Source organism: Dipodomys ordii, unplaced genomic scaffold, assembly GCF_000151885.1.
Source record: "Dipodomys ordii isolate 6190 unplaced genomic scaffold, Dord_2.0 Scaffold7, whole genome shotgun sequence".
Lineage (NCBI taxonomy): Eukaryota > Metazoa > Chordata > Mammalia > Rodentia > Heteromyidae > Dipodomys > Dipodomys ordii.
Window position 1 is genome coordinate 16752485 of NW_012267223.1, and position 19281 is coordinate 16771765.

At 37.9% G+C, this 19281-nt stretch overlaps 1 protein-coding gene across 1 annotated transcript in view; it reads left to right on the forward strand.

Annotated features, from left to right (window-relative positions):
• Window positions 1-19281, forward strand: part of Spag9 (sperm associated antigen 9) — a 116492-nt gene that overhangs the window by 69837 nt on the left and 27374 nt on the right. Inside the window, exons 9-15 of the mRNA XM_013036727.1 lie at window positions 5810-5875; window positions 6726-6878; window positions 7772-7823; window positions 9693-9823; window positions 13590-13646; window positions 14675-14848; window positions 17689-17818. Coding sequence (XP_012892181.1) covers window positions 5810-5875; window positions 6726-6878; window positions 7772-7823; window positions 9693-9823; window positions 13590-13646; window positions 14675-14848; window positions 17689-17818 — 763 coding nt within the window. The remainder of the gene's footprint in view (window positions 1-5809; window positions 5876-6725; window positions 6879-7771; window positions 7824-9692; window positions 9824-13589; window positions 13647-14674; window positions 14849-17688; window positions 17819-19281) is intronic.

The window sequence follows — 19281 nt, forward strand, 5'->3', positions numbered from 1 at the left end:
TTATATGGGACTGAGGAATCGAACCCAGGGCCTCAGGCATGCAAGGCAAGCACTCTACCACTGAGCCACCTTCCCAGCCCCCTTTTGCGATTTGAATGACTTAAGAAAATGAGTCCCTGACAAAATTTAGGTATAGATGCAAAATGTTAGGAAGAATTTTTTTTTTTTGTCGTTTGGCTTGACCTCTGGGCCTGGGCACTGTCTCTGAGCTCTTCAGCTCAAGGTAAGTGCTCTACCACTTGAGCCACGGTACCATTTCCAGTTTTCTGGTGGTTAATTGGAGATAAGAGTCTCACAGACTTTCCTGCCCAGGCTGGCTTTGAACTTCGATCCTCAGATTTCAGCCTCCTGAGTAGCAGAGATTACAGGTGTGATCTACTGATGTCTCATTTGGATGTAATTAAACTAACAAAGATGTTCCCTAATATTCTTTAGTTGACCTTGGATTCACACATAGGTACTATAGTGCAATTCTTTAATCCTTTGTTTCCCCTTCCCATCCCTTCCCATATCCTCCTCTTCCCCTTGACTTTATTTTCTGAGGCTCTTTCTTTTATTAACTCTAAAACACTTGTTCCATGGTTACCCTCTAGACTCTGGAAGTCATATTGGGTCATATATTTAACTTCTGAAGGTTTATTTCTCATTACTTATTTTTAACTGCACTATCTTTACTAATTTCCTCCCATAACTTAAATATATCCAGGTCTTTTCTTTTTAAAAAATAAAAGTACTGGGCAAGGAAGGTGGCTCAGTGGTAGAGTGCTTGCCTTGCATACATGAGGCCCTGGGTTCAATTCCTCAGCACCACATAAGCTAAAAGAAAAAAGCCAGAAGTGGTGCTGTGGCTCAAGTGGTAGAGCACTAGCCTTGAACTGAAGAGCTGAGGGACAGCGCCAGACCCAGAGTTCAGGCCCCACGACTGGACCCATAAAAATAAAGTACTGTCTTGTTACCTTGTAACTTTATTGCCTATCACCTGTCACTCATTATTCTCCCATGGTTATGCTTTTATGGCTACAACATTGATAAGATGTCTTCATTATTCTAGATATTGGCAATATACATCAGAAGATATGGGTAATTTAATTGGCAGGATTTCTCCAGTTCTACTTGGTCTTCATCTCAGTGCCATCTAGCATTCTCCATTGTACTCATTATGCCTGAAACAGCCTTCTTGTTTGGTGTAGCCATTGGTTCCTTCTCAATTATTATATGTGACTCTCAAGAGCAATTTTCTTTGAACCCTTCTGTATTGGGTTTCCTTGATAATCAGACTTGCCTACATCCTTTCCTGATTCTAACTGTTCACCTTAATAGGATGAACTTCCTCTGTTCTGATAGAGTGGGTGTGTGCATGCACTGGTCCTGTGCCAGCACCCTACCAAATAGGTTAACTAGAGTTTTTTGGTAGTTTGTCTCATGGCCTTTCCTGCTCTGGCTGGCTTGTGAACTGGGATCCTCAGATCCTCAGCTGCCTGAGTAGCTAGGATTACAGGTGTAAGCCACCACCAGCACCTGATATTTCTTAGTTTTTATGTCAAATTAATTTTTATCTTTGTCTCAGATCTCTTGCTGCAACCCCAAACTATTAATTCTAAACTTCCTGCTAGATGCTTCTTCAATGACTTGTAGACTACGCTTGATATGGGGCTTGAATTGTGGGCCTGGGCACTGTCCTTGAGCTCTTCAGCTCAAGGCTAGCAGTCTACCTCTTGTGCCACAGCGCCACTTCCATTTTTTTTGGTGGTAAATTGGAGATAAGAGTCTCATGGACTCTCCTGCCCTGGCTGGCTGGCATTGAATGATCCTCAGATCTCAGTCTTCTAAGTAGCTAGGATTACAGGTGTGAGCCACCAGTGCTCAGCTTCATCATCTTTTTTGACTATCCTTTGAGACTTTCTTTTTTTTTTTTTTTTTGTCGGTCGTGGGGCTTGAACTCTGGGCCTGGGCGCTATCCCTCAGCTCTGCAGCTCAAAGCAAGCGCTCTACCACTTAAGCTACAGCGCCACTTCCGGTTTTCTGGTGGTTTATTGGAGATAGGAGTCTCACGGTCTCTCCTGCCCAGGCTGGCTTTGAACCGCGATCCTCAGATCTCAGCCTCCTGAGTAGCTAGGATTACAGGCGTGAGCTACCAGCGCCCGGCTCCTTTGAGACTTTCTTAGAATAACACGACGTGTCTGAGTTACCAAACACCTCCCCATCACTCAGTCCTCTAGCTTAGACCTCCCATTCTTCTCTCAAAGCCAATCTCCAGCTGTTTTTACTCTCTGTATAAATGATATCATCTCCAGGGATTCCATTTCTGTCCTTAAGTAAAGCTGAATTGTCCCTCATTTGAATTCTCATGCCACTCTTTGAATTTTACAATTTGCCATGTACTTTCCTCACTGCATTTACTATAGGTTCAATATGGCCCACACAACTTTTTCTTGCTTGCGTTTTTAGCATATAGGACAACTAGATGAATGGGATTATGATCTATCTCACACTTTTGTGATTAAAAAAACTTTTTTTGTGTGTGCTGGTATTGGGGCTTGAACTCAGGGCCTGGGCACTGTCCCTGAGTTTTTGTGCTCAAGGCTAACACTCTCCCTCTTGAGTCACAGTTAAATGGAGGAAAGATTCTCACAGATTTTTTTGCCCAGGCTGGTTTTGAGCCATGAACCTCAGATCTCAGCTTCCTGAGGCATATGAGCCACCATTTAAAAGGCTTAAAAACCTTTTAAAGGAGAATTTTTTTGTTTTTGTTTTTTGTCGGTCATGGGGCCTGAACTCTAGGCCTGGACACTGTCCCTCAGCTCTTCAGCTCAAGGCTAGTGCTCTACCACTTAAGCCATATTGCCACTTCTGTTTTTTTTTTCCTGCTTATGTGGTACTGAGGAATCGAACCCAGGGCATCATGCATGCAAGGCAAGTACTCTACCACTGAGCCACCTTCCCAGCCCCTTAAAGGAGAATTTTTAAGAGAACAAAGCACCTTTGGAAAAATACACTCTTTAGTGATTGTATTCATTTTTGAAGCCCTTCTGTGGATATAGCTGATGCTAAAATCTAAATGAAACTGCTATAGTTTAAAAACTACCAGGAAGGATTGTTTGTTTTTGCCTATTTTTAATCAGTAAAATGTCCAAGTATATTACACTTTATCCTTTCAGTCTTGAATAGGTATAAGGTCATTTCATCATACTTTTCTTAAGTCTATAATGAGTTTGTAAGAATATATTTTAAGTAAAAATTTTAGGTAATCCTGTTTATACTAGATTTTAAGAAAACTTCATTGAGACTCCATAAATTTATTGTAAACTTTCAAACCTTTATTATAGATAATGTTTCTCATTACATATTTCAGTTTTTTATTTGTAGTATTTATACTTGTATTTAGCTAAAGATTTCTCTGTACCATTTCCATTTTTTGTCACCTCTCTCATTTTAAAATAAATGAGTTTAGTTCTGAACACAGTTCTGAACACAGCTTTCTGAAAACAGTCTAATTGAGTTTCTCATTCATTTTTCTCTTGGGCTGCTTACCCAGGGGAATATTCTGGTGTGTATCCTTTTAAATACTTACATATAACTGCTTTTTAAGCTAGGTATTCCTGGCTGCTATTTTCATTTAATGCTTTCTCATCGTGTGTGTGTGTGTGTGTGTGTGTGTGTGTGTGTGTGTGTGTGCACATGCAGTGTGTGTGCATGTGCGTGTGCTCAATTTTTTTGCTCTGCATATATTTTCAGCTTTCATGCTTATCTAAATGATAGTTTACAACATGGTTTTTATATACTTTTTCAAGTAACCTAAATTCTTGTTTCTTCTGTCTCTATAGCTTTTGAAAACTTCACTGTATGTTGGCAAAAATCATTTTGCTACTGGAATTTGAACTTATTCTCGCTCCCAGTTTGTCATGAATGCATAGATAGTTAAATGTCAGCATTGAATTTTTAGTATTACTGTATTGATTTTATTTATTTTAAAATCTGGAATATATAGGCTGGGAATGTGGCTTAGTAGTAGAGTGCTTGCCTTGCATGCATGAAGCCCTGGGTTTGATTCCTCAATACCATATATACAGAAAAAGCCAGAAGTGGCACTATGGTTCAAGTGGTAGAGTGCTAGCCTTAAACAAAAAGAAGCTCAGAGATAGTCTCAGCCCTGAGTTCAAGCCCCAGGACTGGCAGGGAAAAAAATCTGGAATATTAACTTTAGAAAAAGTAAAAGGAAGCCAGACAGCAGTGGCTCACACCTGTAATAAATACTCTGGAAGCTGAGATCTCAGAAAAGTCCATGAAACACTTATCTCCAATAAACTATACAGAAAAAGCTGGAAGTGGCACTGTGGATCAAATGGTAGAGTGGTAGCATTGAGCAAAACAGCTCAGGGACATGGGACATCATCCAGGCACTGAGTTCAAGCCCCACAACCAACCAAAAAAATAAAATAAATGGACATGTTAAAATTCTTTCCAAAGAAACATTTTATGTACTTGAGCTTATGTATTACTTCTCCCATGATGTTTTTCAACATAGGCTAATAACTTATTGGATTGAGTGAGTGAGGGGCTTTTGGTTTTATTTCTTTGATAGTCTATAAATTCCTATTTCACTTCTTTGGTTTCTTTTTTTTTTTTTTTTTTTGGTCATGGGGCCTGAACTCTGGGCCTGGGTCAGTACCCTTAGCTCTTTAGCTCAAGGATAGCACTCTACCCCTTGAGCCACAGTGCCACTTCCGGTTTTTTCTGCTTATGTGGTTCTGAGGAATCAAACCCAGGGCCTCATGCATGCAAGGCATGCATTTTACCACTGAGCCACCTTCCCTGCCCCCCTTCTTTGGTTTCTTATGAGAAACAAATTTAATAGCTGTGTTCTCCTGAAAGACTATTACATTGGATCTTGCATTGAATGCTCTACAAGGCTATCTATCTGTATACCTATTCATTAACTTATTAACCACAAGTCTGTATGATGACAGCTAAATCTTATTTCATATATAGCACTTCGTAGGAAACTTTGAATTATTGATTTGCAGTTTCAGATGTAATTGTATTCAATTCTATTATGAGAAAGAATTGGTAGAGCACATTTTAAGTGTATCAGAACACCCTTATAAATGAAGGAAATCATCTTTATTTCTATTTTTTGCACATCAGTATGCATTAAATCATAACATTGTGAGTCCAGATTTTTTTCTTATCATACAAAGAACTTTATAGATTAATAATCTGTTTTCATGCTGTTTATTACATAAAACATTTCTTGTTCTTTGTTTTTGCTTTACATGGGATGCATGGGCTTTAAGACCATAATTTCTTTGGTAAGGTTTCATCTGTCTTTAGCATAAGACGTGATTTTTAGGCAACAATATCAGTTGTGATTTAGAAATAGTTTCTGATCCACATTAATGCTATTCTTTTTTCCTTCAAGTTATTAGTTAGAAGAAAAGTCTTGGTCCTTTTGAAATATTATCTGGAAGAAAAGGAATATATTCTAACAGATTTAAAAATTGGCCAACAAGCGCTGGTTATGGTAACATACAACTTTACCCAGCTTGTTGAAAGGCTGAGGCAGGAGAATCACTTAAGTCTAAAAATTAGATCCCAGTCCAAGACCCTGCTTTAAAACAACACAAACAAAACAGAAAAGAATTGGCCAACAAATTCATTGCCTTTGTTCTGTGATGAATAATTTGTAATTGTACACTCTTAAAAGTATCAAATGAAGTATAAACAAAATAAAATTACTTAGACTTATAAAAGTTATGGCTATAGCTTATATATTTTATAAATTTGTCTTCAAATTCTTTATTATTTTTGTTTTGATAGGAATGGGTCGGGAAGTTGAGAATCTCATACTAGAGAATACACAACTATTAGAAACCAAGTAAGTATAGAGTCTTTATTTATTTATTTGGAGGTGTTAAGGAATTGGACTCAAGGCCTCCCACTTGCAAGGCAAGGTATGAGAATTTTAACAAGGAACAAAAATAATGACTTTCTATCCAAGTCACATGACATTTCATTACTTTCACACAGCACTGTATGTCTCCTTACTTCATCTCGCACATGTGCACACACACTTACGGAATAGGTATAGGACCTACATTGACCTAATCGCTAAATTTTGTTGCTCTGTTTTTTATTTGGTGTTGTTTTTTGCAGAAACATTTTTTTCCTACTCTGCAAATATTCATACTTTTCTCTCAGTCTTCTGGATTATTCTACACTTTTCTTCCCTAAGATTTGTCTGTTATTTGTTTTCCTTAAATTTCCTATATTTCTGTACAAATGTTTGGATTTATATCAAGGTCACTTCTATAGAACTCCCAATTTATACCTATAAATTTTTGGGCACAGTTTGTTCAGCCAGCATCATATCTGGACATAGTTAACACAACAGAAAAGTATACTGGTTCCCCTTTTCTGCTTACTGTGTCAAAACAACTTTAGAACAACTGTATGTTCACCCAGAATGCAGCTATAATAAGAACTGGATCTTAGATTTCTTTAAGCTTTTGTTTATTGGTGGTCTGTCTTGTTTTAGCCATTCTTTGCTTGATAAGCATGAAAAACCTAAACTATTGATTTGTATTATTTTGCCTTTATCTATAGACACTCAGGTAGGATGTCTTGAAGTAGTCAGTTGTTCAGCTTTATTATGGTATGTTATTTTAATCTACAAAGGAATAGCTAAAAGATGTTTTAATGATGTTTTTGAAATATGTGTTTCTTAGAAATGCTTTGAATGTAGTGAAGAATGATTTGATAGCAAAAGTGGATGAGTTGACCTGTGAGAAAGATGTGCTGCAGGGGGAACTGGAGGCTGTGAAGCAAGCCAAGCTGAAGCTAGAGGAAAAGAACAAAGAACTGGAGGAAGAGCTTAGGAAGTAAGTTTTAACTGTTGCTTAAATCAGACTCTCCAGAATACCACAAAGGATTACTAGTATTTAAGTCCTTAAGCAAATTGCTGCTAGGCCCGAGTGAAGTGCCCATGCTGCATTGTTTGCCTCTGTTCTGAGCAGCCTCCTCCATTTACCAGCCTGTTATACAAATAAGATCAATTTTTTCCTCTCTGTTTTGTTTTTGTCGGTCATGGGGCTTGAACTCTGGGCCTGGGCGCTGTCCCTCAGCTCTTCAGCTCAAGGCGACTGCTCTACCACTTGAGCTCCACTTCCAGTTTTCTGAGTGGTTTATTGGAGATAAGAGTCTCACAGACTTTCCTGCCCGTGCTGGCTTTGAACCGTGATCCTCAGATCTCAGCCTCCTGAATAACCAGGATTACAGGCGTGAGCCACTGACACCAGGCTTTTTCCTCTTTACTTTGATGTAAAAAAACTTAGACCTGCTCACATATCTTTAATAACAAGGACATTAGAATTCATTTTTTAATATATATTTTTATTGTAAAGATACTGTACAGAGGGGTTACAGTTACATGAATAAAGTAATGAGTGCATTTCCTATCAAGCATTGTTACCCCCTCTGTAGTTTGGAATTCATTCTTTTCCTTCACCTCGATTTCTTTAAGACCTATTGTTTGCTGTTGTTTGAGATAAGGTCTCATTACAAAGCCCAGGGAGAGTGGAACTTGCTTTGCCTGTTGTTGTTTTGAGTGATAAAATAATATTTTTTCCAAATTGAAGGTGGCTAACTACTGTCTCTCTAACAATAGTAAAATAATCCTTTAGTCATAGTTAAAACTCTTTATTCTTTCCTTATTTGAAAAGATGACTTAAATTCAAATAACATGATTTCTGTTTTGTTTTGTTTTGTTCACTAGAGCTCGTGCAGAAGCTGAAGATGCCAGGCAGAAGGCAAAAGATGAGGATGATGTAGGTTTCTAATTTGGGACTTCTTTATACCTCACTGTGTTTTGATACTTTGGGGAATTTTTTCTAATAAATTTTGAATAGATAACTATTATAAGGTTCTAAAAAAGACAGCAGACATGGCCGGGCGCTGGTGGCTCACGCCTGTAATCCTAGCTACTCAGGAGGCTGAGATCTGAGGATCGCGGTTCAAAGCCAGCCCGGGCAGGAAAGACCGTGAGACTCCTATCTCTAATAAACCACTAGAAAACCGGAAGTGGCGCTGTAGCTCAAGTGGTAGAGCGCTCACCTTGAGCTGAAGAGCTGAGGGACAGCGCCCAGGCCCAGAGTTCAAGTCCCACGACCGACAAAAAAAAAAAAAAAAAGACAGCAGACCTGTTTGAAAGAAATGGGATAGCTCATCCTTCCACATGGTATCGAGTGAATATACCATCCAGTTTCAGAACTAGAATGTTATCAAACATGAAAACTACTATTTCCTCACATCCAAAGAAAACTATGATCCTTTATTTATTTGTATAACTTAAAGAATAATTTTATCATACCAAAGAAATATGTACATTTATATATGTGTACACACACACACACACACACACACACACACACCTATTATGTATGGTTTTCCTGTTTTATCTCACCTTTAGGGTCTGGAGGTATTGCTTTGTGGTAGAATACTTGCATGTTCCATGACCTGGATTCAATCCTCAGCAGCACTAAAAAGGGGAAAAAAATTATTTATTCCTCAAGTCTTTCTTCTTTAACTGGACAATATGTTTTCTAGATTTACCTAATGTTGTAGTATTGTATAAGTTTATTCATAATTCCCATTATATGAATATTTTACAATTTATCTGTCCTCTTGTTGATGAATATTTAGGTTGTTTTCAATCTTTTATTGCCACAACAATAGTGTTAAGAACATTATAGTAAATGACTCTTGATGTGGAGACTTGTGGAGTTTTTTTCAGAACACATAATTATTGGTGGGATTGCTGTGTTGCAGAATTCAGGTCCTTTATTATTTGTTTGTGTTAAGTTTTTTTTTTACTGTATTTTTTTTTTGTCTTTTCTTTTTTGGTACTGGGGATCGAACCCAGGACGTTGCACTTGCTAGACAAGCGCTTTGCCACTGAGCTACATCCCAGCCCTGTGTTAAGTTTTATTGAGAGAAGAGGACAAGTTCTGTGTCTGGAGGACAAAGCTGGTCTTGCTGAGGGCTAAGCACAGCTTTAGTCTCACTGTTACAGACCTTTCAGCTTTGATCCAAAAATTTATATGTTGTTTTCAACAAAGCATAAGAAGGAAGCAAGAGAAGGAATTTAACTTGCAGTTGTCCCTTTGGGTGCTCTGAGCACTGTGTATCCTCCATACTCACATCCTGTTCTAAGGATAATTCTAGCTCATGCAGTGTTCTCTATAATCTACTGACATTTAAGTCAGTCTTACAGTTGAGATCCTTGGTAACTAAGTAATAAGTTCTCCATTTGTGCTGGTGCCTGGGTATACATATAGTTGGGTAATTTGAGATAAATGAATTCTTTCTAGAACTAACTTATACCAGTTTGTGAATGACAATTATTATAAATATGAATTTAATAATGTTAGGGCAGTGTTTCCAAGTAAAACTTATGAAAACATTGAATCTGTATAGATAACAATTTTTGGTTCTAGTTCAAAGTCTTCCCTTATTTTTTGTAGTTCCTTTATAATACATTTATATATCAGTGTTTATATTCAGAAATTAAACTGCCTGCCCTTTTTCAGCCATAAGTAATAATTGTCTGTTCATTTTACATCTATTAGATTAGAAATTAAGAAATATATAAAAACCTATAAACTCCTGCATTGATTTGTCATCATATTGTATTGTAGAGTGATATTCCCACAGCCCAAAGGAAGCGATTTACTAGAGTAGAAATGGCGCGTGTTCTCATGGAGAGAAACCAGTATAAAGAAAGATTGATGGAGCTTCAAGAAGCTGTTCGATGGACAGAGATGATTAGGTTTGTACAAAGAAGTACCCTGGTGTTTTGTTAATATTGTCTCATAGATTATGTCCCTTTGTTCTAAAGTAGATAGTCCTGCCTTGAGGGTCCAAGCCACTTTCTCTGTTCTCTAGGAGAGACTTTCTAAAGTAATGCTTAGAACAGGATTAGAGACACCCAGAGACTGAGTGTCTTTTGGAGCAGTATTTGAAAAATGTTCCCATGACCTGTAAAAGGAAATTTTTCTTAGGAATGATGGTAATTTTTCAAAACAATATTGAAGTGGATATACATTCACATTGTCAGAAAAAGATTTCATCTACAACATAGGAAAGCAAATCATTTTTACTTACTATCTTCCTATGAATTATATTTGCTTGATTTTTTTCTCTCCTATTCATAAAAAATATACCTTTCATTGACATCTACTGAATTGTATTTAAATTTTTTTATTGTTATTATAAGGGAGATATACAAAGGAATTACAGTTACAAAGTCAGGTAAAAAGTACGTTTCTTTTTGGACAATGTCACCCCTTCCCTCGCTAATTGTCTTTTTTTAATATGTATTAATTATACACATTAGTGAAATTCAGTATGTTGTGTCAACACATGGAATGTAGTGTGTACTGATCGAATCAACTTTTATATCCACCTTCCCCACCTACCAGACTCTAGTAATAGCTATACTACATGCAAACTACATGTAAGAGAGAATAGGGGATACTTGTCTTTCATTAGATTTTCAGTCTCACTTGGTGCTGCCATCTAATGGTCATTTGCTCAGCAACATATTCCTTTAATTCAGAAGGTGCTCACATAAAGTTTGCAAATAAGTTGCCAACTAACTAGTTCACACACACACACACACACTCACACACATATATATTTTTTAATTTTATTTTTTTTCCATCAGTCAAGAGGCTTGAACTGTAGCCCTAGGCGCTATCCCTCAGCTCTTCAGCTCAAGGCTAGCCCTCTGTCACTTGAGCCACAGGGCCACTTCCGGTTTTCTTAGTGGTTTATTGGAGATAAGAGTCTCACAGACTTTCTTGATCTGGACTGGCTTTGAACCATGATCCTCAGATCTCAGCTTCCTAAGTAGCTAGGATTACAGGCATGAGCCACCAGTGCCAGGCTCACTCATATTTTTTAGTTTGGATTGTCATCAGATTTACTAGTAACAGTATACATAGATATATCCTTTTCAAGTTTATAAACTTTTACTTCCTCATGATTAACATTTACTTAACAACTTTTTATTTTTTTAATTTTGTTTTATTGTAAAGATGCTGTACAGAGAGGTTACAGTTACATGAGTAAGGCAATGAGAACATTGCTTGTTGAGTATTGTTACCCATCCCTTGTTGTTCTCTCACTATCCCTTCCCTCCCCCACCTCACTCTCCCCCTACTCCATCCAAAGTTCATCCAAAGTTGTCAACTTCATTTCCAATATAGCTTATTTTTTATTTATGTATTTACTTTGGTCAGTTGTGGAGCTTGAACTCTGGACCTGGCCACTGTCCCTGAGCTCTTCAGCTCAAGGCTAGCACTCTACCACTTGAACCACAGCGCCACTTATGGTTTTCTGGTGGTTAATTGGAGATAAGAATGTCATGGACTTCCCTGCATAGGGTAGCTTAAAACCATGATCCTCAGATCTCAGCCTCCTGAGTAGCAGGGATGTGCCACCAGTGCCCAGCTTTTAACAGTTTTTTACTAATCACTGTCATCCTAGGGTGAAGTATATATTTTGCAACTTGCTTTCATTTTATTTTCAACAGCTCTGGAGGAGATTAGTATTCTAATCTTCATTTGTTGGACAAGAAAACTAACCTTTAGTAAACTATGCCCCCCCCCACCCCCAACTGTCATGGGGCTTGAGCTCTGGGCCTAGGCACTGTTCCTGAGCTCTTCAGCTCAAGGCAAGTGCTCTACCACTTGAGCACCACTTCCATAAAGGATGTTCTTTACTGTAGAATTTAATAAATATGTCGAGTAAATAATAAATGTTTTAAAAACAGAGCATGTAGCCAGACTATATTTTTCTTGCTGTTTTTTTGTTTTGTTTTTGTTTTTTTGCTAGTCATGAGGCTTGAACTCCTGGGTATTGTCCCTGAACTCCTTTTTGCCCAAAGCTAGGACTCTACCACTTGAGCCACAGTACTACTTCCAGTTTTGTATATGTGGTTAATTGAAGATAAGAGTCTCATGGACTTTCCTGCCCGGGCTGGCTTTGAATTGTGATCCTTGGATCTCAGCCTCCTGAGTAGCTAGGATTATAGGGATGAGCCACCTGGCTTCTTTCTGTTTTTAATACTAGAAGCCAAGCAGTCCAGTCAGAAACTAAAAGAAAATGGAAGCTTAGTTTGAACTGTTCATTGAACTAAAAGATGCCTTAATTAGCCAGGCACCAGTGGCCTACCCCTCTAAGCCCAGAGTTCAAGCTCCACAACTGACAAAAAAAAAAAAAAAAGATGCTTTAATTAGTCCTTAAAATGGTATAAAAAGGGGCAGGAGTGGGGGGAACTCTGTAGGGATAGCAGAATCCTTCCTGTGTTACTAAATCAATTTGGAATGTTGAGGTTTTTTTGAATTACTTGTCCTTTTAGTTTCTTCTTTTCTTGTTTCTAAGTCAGTTTGTGGCAATGGAAAAGTTTTATTCCTACGAAAAATACTCATTACAATAGTAGGACTTACATACATGGCTTAAATGTTAGAGCACTTGCCTAACAAACACAAGACCCTGAGTTATAAGCTATTTCATAAAAGCTAAGAGTACAGATGATAGAAATTTTTATGCCTTTATATGTAAACAGGGATTTTTAAGGCAGGTTTTTGTTTTGGTCCCATTCTTGGGCCTCAGGGCCTCATGCTTTTGCTTGGCTTTTGTGCTCATGACTGGTGCTCTACCACCTGAGCTACAGATCCTCTCCCAGATTTTTGCTGGTTATTGGAGATAAGAGTCTTCCAGATTTGTTTGTCTAGGCTGGCCTTAAACTGCAATCCTGAGAGTTTGCTTCTTTAAAACTGTGATTAAGCAGGGAACCAAGTGGCTCATGCCTGTAATCCTAGCTACTCAAAAGGCTGAGATCTGAGTTTGAAACAAGCCTTGGCAGGAAAGTCCATGAGACTCTTGTTTCCAATTAACCATCAAAAAGCCAGACATGGAGCTGTGGCTAGGTTGTATAGTGCTATAGTCGTGAGCAAAAAAGTTCAGGGACAATGCTCAGGCTCTGAGTAAGCTTCCAGACGATCACGAAAGAAAGAAAGAAAGAAAGAGAGAGAGAGAGAGGGAGGGAGGGAGGGAGGGAGGGAGGAAGGAAAGAAAGAAAGAAAGAGCCAGGCACCAGTGGCTCATGCCTGTAATCGTAGCTATTCAGGAGGCTGAAATCTGAGGATTGCAATTCAAAGCCAGCCTGGACAGGAAAGTCTGTGAGACTCTTATCTCCAATTTTAACCACCAGAAAACTGGAAGTGGCCCTGTGGCTCAAGCGATAGAGTGCTTACCTTGAGCTGAATTCTGAAGGACAGCACCCAGGCCCAGTGTTCAAGCCTCATGACCAACAAAAAAAAAAAAAAGAAAAGAAAAATCAGTGTGATGAAAAAGATATGCTCTTTTTATCACTTTAGCAGACTCATGGTAGTCAAACAATTTCCATGCTGAATGTAATCATTGACTCTCCTCTATGTATCCTACAAACTTCTTGAATCTTTTGTTCTTCAGTTAAGTGAGCTGAAACATCTAACTGGTAGTATTTTTCTTTTTGTTTTGTAATATAGAGCATCAAGAGAAAATCCAGCCATGCAAGAAAAAAAAAGGTCAAGCATCTGGCAGTTGTAAGTACATTAAGGGTATCAGACAGCACTTTGAGACAAGATCATAATCAATTTATTTTTTTCAATTGGGAGAAAATAGCTAAACTGAACTTCTTCTTTTTGAATATAGTGTACCAACTGGGTAAGGCTGTTCTTGAGGACCAAAAATATATTCTTGTAAGCTGCATCATGCTGGTTATGCATTTGGTGGAATCCTTTGCTAGACTAAGTAAACCCTAATGAGAAATTCTTTATAAAGTTGACAGTTACCTAGCTCCTCATTACTGAGTTACTACTGTTTGAAGGAACTTCGCAAAGTGAGGATGAGAAATTTAATGTTTGTAGAATTTGATTAGTATGAGGATATTAACCTTGATTATGTTTGTGTGAGATGTAACTATGGTTAAAACTTAGCATTTTGGGGTGAATCGTAAAATTTTTTAAACTGGACATGAAAGTTGTTATATAAATGAGCTTAATCAGAAAATACATAAGATCTATGTTAACTTGGTAATGTGTGTTGTAATACTTCCTTCTAATAGCTTCTCTTTAGAACTGACACACTAAAAGCTTCTGTTCAAATCACGTGGCCATAATATTACTGCTTAACAACTGCTTTTATTGCTCCAAGTAGGAGCTAGCTAAGGTTTATTTTGTTTATTCAATAGAAGTTCCCTGGCCCAAGAACTTCTCCCTTTCATTATGGAAATTGCTAATAAAGGAAAGGCATTTGGCATAAACCCAGTAGTTTCTCTTTTTCCAAGTCTGAGTTTGGTTGTGAGTTACTGCTAAGGCTTCAGTGTATGGCTACAAAAATAAAAAATAAAAACCTGTCTTCGCCAATTTCTAACCCATTGCCTTGTAAAAGCACTTTGGATTTCCCCCCTGCATTGCTTCGGACCAAACCCAGGGTCTTGCACATGCTAGATAAGTGCTTTACCGCTAAACTACATCCTCAGTTCTGAAGTTTCCTTGAGCATACAAATTTGTGGATAATCATGAATTGTTCATGTGGATGTGCTAAGCACACATATTTCTTTTCTTTTAAGTTTCAGCAGACTTTTCAGCTCTTCTAGTAATACAACAAAGAAGCCTGAACCTCCTGTTAATCTGAAGTACAATGCACCCACCTCTCATGTCACTCCTTCTGTCAAGAAAAGAAGCAGCACTTTATCTCAGCTCCCTGGGGATAAGTCCAAAGCCTTTGATTTCCTTAGTGAAGAGTAAGTATTTTCCAGGCTAATGGTCTTGCCCCAAGTAAATTAACAGACTAGAATTTTCTTGCTCCTTATCAGATCTCTTTTAAGGAATTAGATTCATCTATAAAGAAACATAGCTACCTTTAAGTAAATGATTTGCAGCCAATACTTTTTCGTGAAAATTCTATTTCAAAGTTCTTTTTTTTGCCAGTCCTGGAGCTTGAACTCAGAGTCTGGGTACAGTTCCTGAGCTTCTTTGGCTCAAGGCTAGCACTCCAGCACTTGAGCCATAGAGCCACTTCCGGCTTTTTGTTTATGTGGTACTGAGGAATTGATTCTAGGGCTTCATGCATACTAGGCAAGCACTTGACCACTAAGCCACATTCCTAGTCCCCACTTCACAGTTCTTTATTTTTTTTTTAATTTTTTATTGTAAAGATACTATACAGAGGGTTACAGTTACATGAGCAAGGTAATGAGTACACTTCCTATTGAGCATTGTTACCCCCTCCATTGTTTTCCCCCTACTATCCCTTCCCTCCCTACCTTCCCCAAGGTTCTTTTTTTTTTTAATTGTGATTAAGTGATTACATAATTTCCCAAATTTCACAGTATTGTGGAATAATGATGCTCATTTAAAGTCACAAGTTCATTCTACACAGTTCTTTATTTTTTATGCCAGTCCTGGAACTTGAACTCACTGTCCTTGAGCTTCTCTGTGCTCAAGGCTAGCACTCTATCATTTGAGCCACAGCACCACTTCTGGTTTTCTGGTGGTTCATTGGAGATAAGAGTCTCACGGACTTTCCTGCCCAGGCTAGCTTTGAACCACAATCCTCAGATCCCAGCCTCCTGATTAGGATTACAGACTTGGGCCACTGGCACCCAGCAAGAAGGATTTTTTTTTTTTTTGGTTGGTCATGGGGCCTGAACTCTGGACCTGGGCACTGTCCCTTGGCTCTTCAGCTCAAGGCTAACACTGTACCACTGAGCCACAGCACCACTTTCGGCTTTTTCTGCTTATGTGGTGCTGAGGAATCAAACCCAGGGCCTCATGCATAGAAGGCAAGCACTCTACCACTGAGCCACCTTCTCAGCCAAGAAGAAATTTTTTGAGTGCTTGATTTTGTACATATGATGATATTGATCAATGTTAATAGAAATGCTAAAGGTATTATTCTTAATAAGCCTTTATTGAAAATGATGTACATTTCCTTTGTTGTCAAAAAGATTTAGTTGTCTCCTTTAATCTGTTACACATAAGGTATATACATGGGGCTTGTAATGTGGCTTAGAGGTTAGAGTACTTGCTTAACATGCATAAAGCCCTGGGTTCAATTCCTCAGTACCACATCAAAACAAAACAAAAGATACATATACAGACTAACCTCTAAAAGTTGGTGAATAAAAATGAGGGTAGCTGGGCACCGGTGGCTCACGTCTGTCATCCTAGCTACTCAGGAGGCTGAGATCTGAGGATCATGGTTCAAAGCCAGCCCAGGCAGGAAAGACCATGAGACTCTTATCTCCAATAAAACTGGAAGTGACGCTGTAGCTCAAGTGTTAGAGCACTTGCCTTGTGCTGAAGAGCTGAGGGACAGCATCCAGGCCCAGAGTTCAAGCCCCACAACAGACCAAAAAAAAAATATATATATATATATATATATAAACAGGCGCCCATGTCTCAAACCTGTGATATTAGCTACCCAAGAGGCTGAGTTCTGAGGATCACAGTTCAAAACCAGCCTAGGCAAGAAAGTTCACAGGACTGATCTCCAATTAACTACTAGAAAGCTGGAAGTGGAGCTGTGACTCAGGTGTTAGAACACTAGCTTTGAGCAAAGAAGCTCAGGGACAGAGCCCAAGCCCTGAGTTCAAACCCCTGGACCAATACCGCTCCCCCCCCCAAAAAAAACAAAGTATATAGAGATAGATATAGATAGATTTAATGACTCAGGTGTTACTAGGTTTATATTGTATAGTATCTATAAAATGTCTAGATTTGATAACTGTGGTCTATACAAGTTACTCCATAAAAAAATTTTAAGGTGGCACTAATTTATAAAGCTTGATCAGTACTCAAGAGAAAACACTTGAGATCTTCAGATACATACTTCATAAAAATTTAAATGGCCAAAAGAAATTACTTTCAGGGGCTGGGAAGGTGGCTCCGTGGTAGAGCGCTTGTCTTGCATGCATGAGGCCCTGGGTTTGATTCCTCAGCACCACATAAGCAGAAAAAAAAAGCCAGAAGTGGCATTGTGGCTCAAGTGGTAGAGCGCTAGCCTTGAGCTGATGAGCTGAGGGACAGGGCCCAGGCCCAGAGTTCAGGCCCACGACCGGACCCCAAAAAAAAAAGAAATTACTTTCAGAATTTTTAATATTTACTCTATAGTTCTGAAGCTTACTAAGTTATTTGTACTTTTGTCTTCTGAAATAAGTTATTAGTGTCAAAATCATTTCAGAATTTTTTTTCCTTTTATATGGCCTATATATGAAACCTGATAGAAATTTGATGGCTGACATTTCAGTTTAATATAACAGGCTGAGTTGGAGCCATGGCTCAAGCAGTATAGTTATCTGCCCAGTAAATCTCATGTTCATACCCAGTACTAGTACCAAAAAAATAAATAAGATACCCATCATTTTTTAAAGAAATAACATATTAGACTGCTGCTTCACTACATAAACTTGAAAACTCCAGGTTTGGTATAATACTAAGCTTTTATAGTCTGAACAAGAAAGTTTGGAGTCAAGTAATTTTTGTTTATTTACATTTTGTTTTTTCTGCGCTACTTTATCAAGAGAAGGGAAATAACTTTTCTATTCATTTAATCAAAAAAAGAAATGTGTTTTCCTTTTAGAACTGAAGCTAGTTTAGCCTCACGCAGGGAGCAGAAGAGAGAACAGTATCGGCAGGTGAAGGCGCATGTTCAGAAGGAAGATGGTAGAGTGCAAGCTTTTGGCTGGAGTCTGCCTCAGAAGTACAAACAGGTAACTGGGAATGTGCTGGATGTTTAGGGGAACATATGGGGTGAGAGGAGTGTGTGAGTGTCCCAAACACTCACTTAAAGCTGCGCGTACATGTTTAGACAAGTGTGGAGAGGCTTTCTAGCACCCTAGAGCATAAAAAAAAATATCTCTGTACCTCTTAAAGACGCAACACATTTGCGTTTAAATACATATGTGCAAATTAGTAGCTTTTCTGAGCTTCCTTAGTTCCCTCATTTTTTTCCAGTTGTTACTCGATTTTCTGCTTATTTTTCAAATAAAAATGATGAATCAACCTGAACGTGATTTTCAGAAGCAAATATGGAACAGAGATGTTGCTTATGTCTCAAGGGTTCTATAAGTTCACTTTTGACAGTACTCAAGACCTTGTTTTTGTTTTTGTTTTTTTATTGTAAAGATACTATACAGAAGGTTACAGTTACATGAGTGAGGTAATGAGTACACTTCCTCTTGAACATTGTTAGCCCCTCCATTGTTTTCCCCCTACCATCCCCTCCCTCCCTCCCTTCCCCGAAGTTCTTTTTTTTTTTGATTGACAACACAGTTTTTTTTTATCCATTTGCTTATCAAGAAAATCAGCTGCAAATTAGCAAACTGGGCGGCTCTTTAAAAAAATGAAAACCAAAAACATTTTGTATTAGTGTATTGTGATTCAGAATACAAACACTACCTAGGGATTGACAGTTGATAAAAATTCTCCTTTTTTCATAATGGCCCTAATTCTAAACATACTGTAAAAATGTGGAAAAGATATTAGTCACTGTGAAAATTATTTCTCTGGACATGAGAAAACAATAATTGCTGGCATGTTATGTAAAGAAATTGTACTGGCAACACACACATACACAAGAAATTTTACTAATGTGTGATAATCACTATTAGTAATAATCCCTAACATAATTGCTAATATTCTTTAGTGTTGTAGCAGAGGAGAAATTAGTCATGAAACACTGAACAAAAAACTCAAAGGCAGAAAAATTCTATTTCATTTTACTTCATTTATTTCTTCTGATTTATTGTTTTAGATAGTCTCTTTTTACTTCTTTATACAGACCAGGTGGCCAGGAACTCTGAATTCTTCTGCTTCTACCTTCTGAGTACAGGATTACAAGTGTGTATTCACCACTTCTAGCTGTTTCCTTAATCTAATATGCATTTTACTAAAATGTGTGGCTCATTCCCAGAAATTTTGCATTAACCCATCTGTTTTTCAACATCTCTATAAAATGACATTTATTGCATAAAATTATTGAATAAGATATGTTCTCTTTCTTGCATTTGTTTAAATAAGAGCTTATTTGGAGCTCAGTCTAAATCAAGCCATATATATATATATATATATATATATATATATATATTTGATGTTGTAAGAACTGAATTCATTATTAATCACTTTATTTTCTGAAACCTTTAAAAAAGTTTGCTTATCTTGATCCTTTGCATTC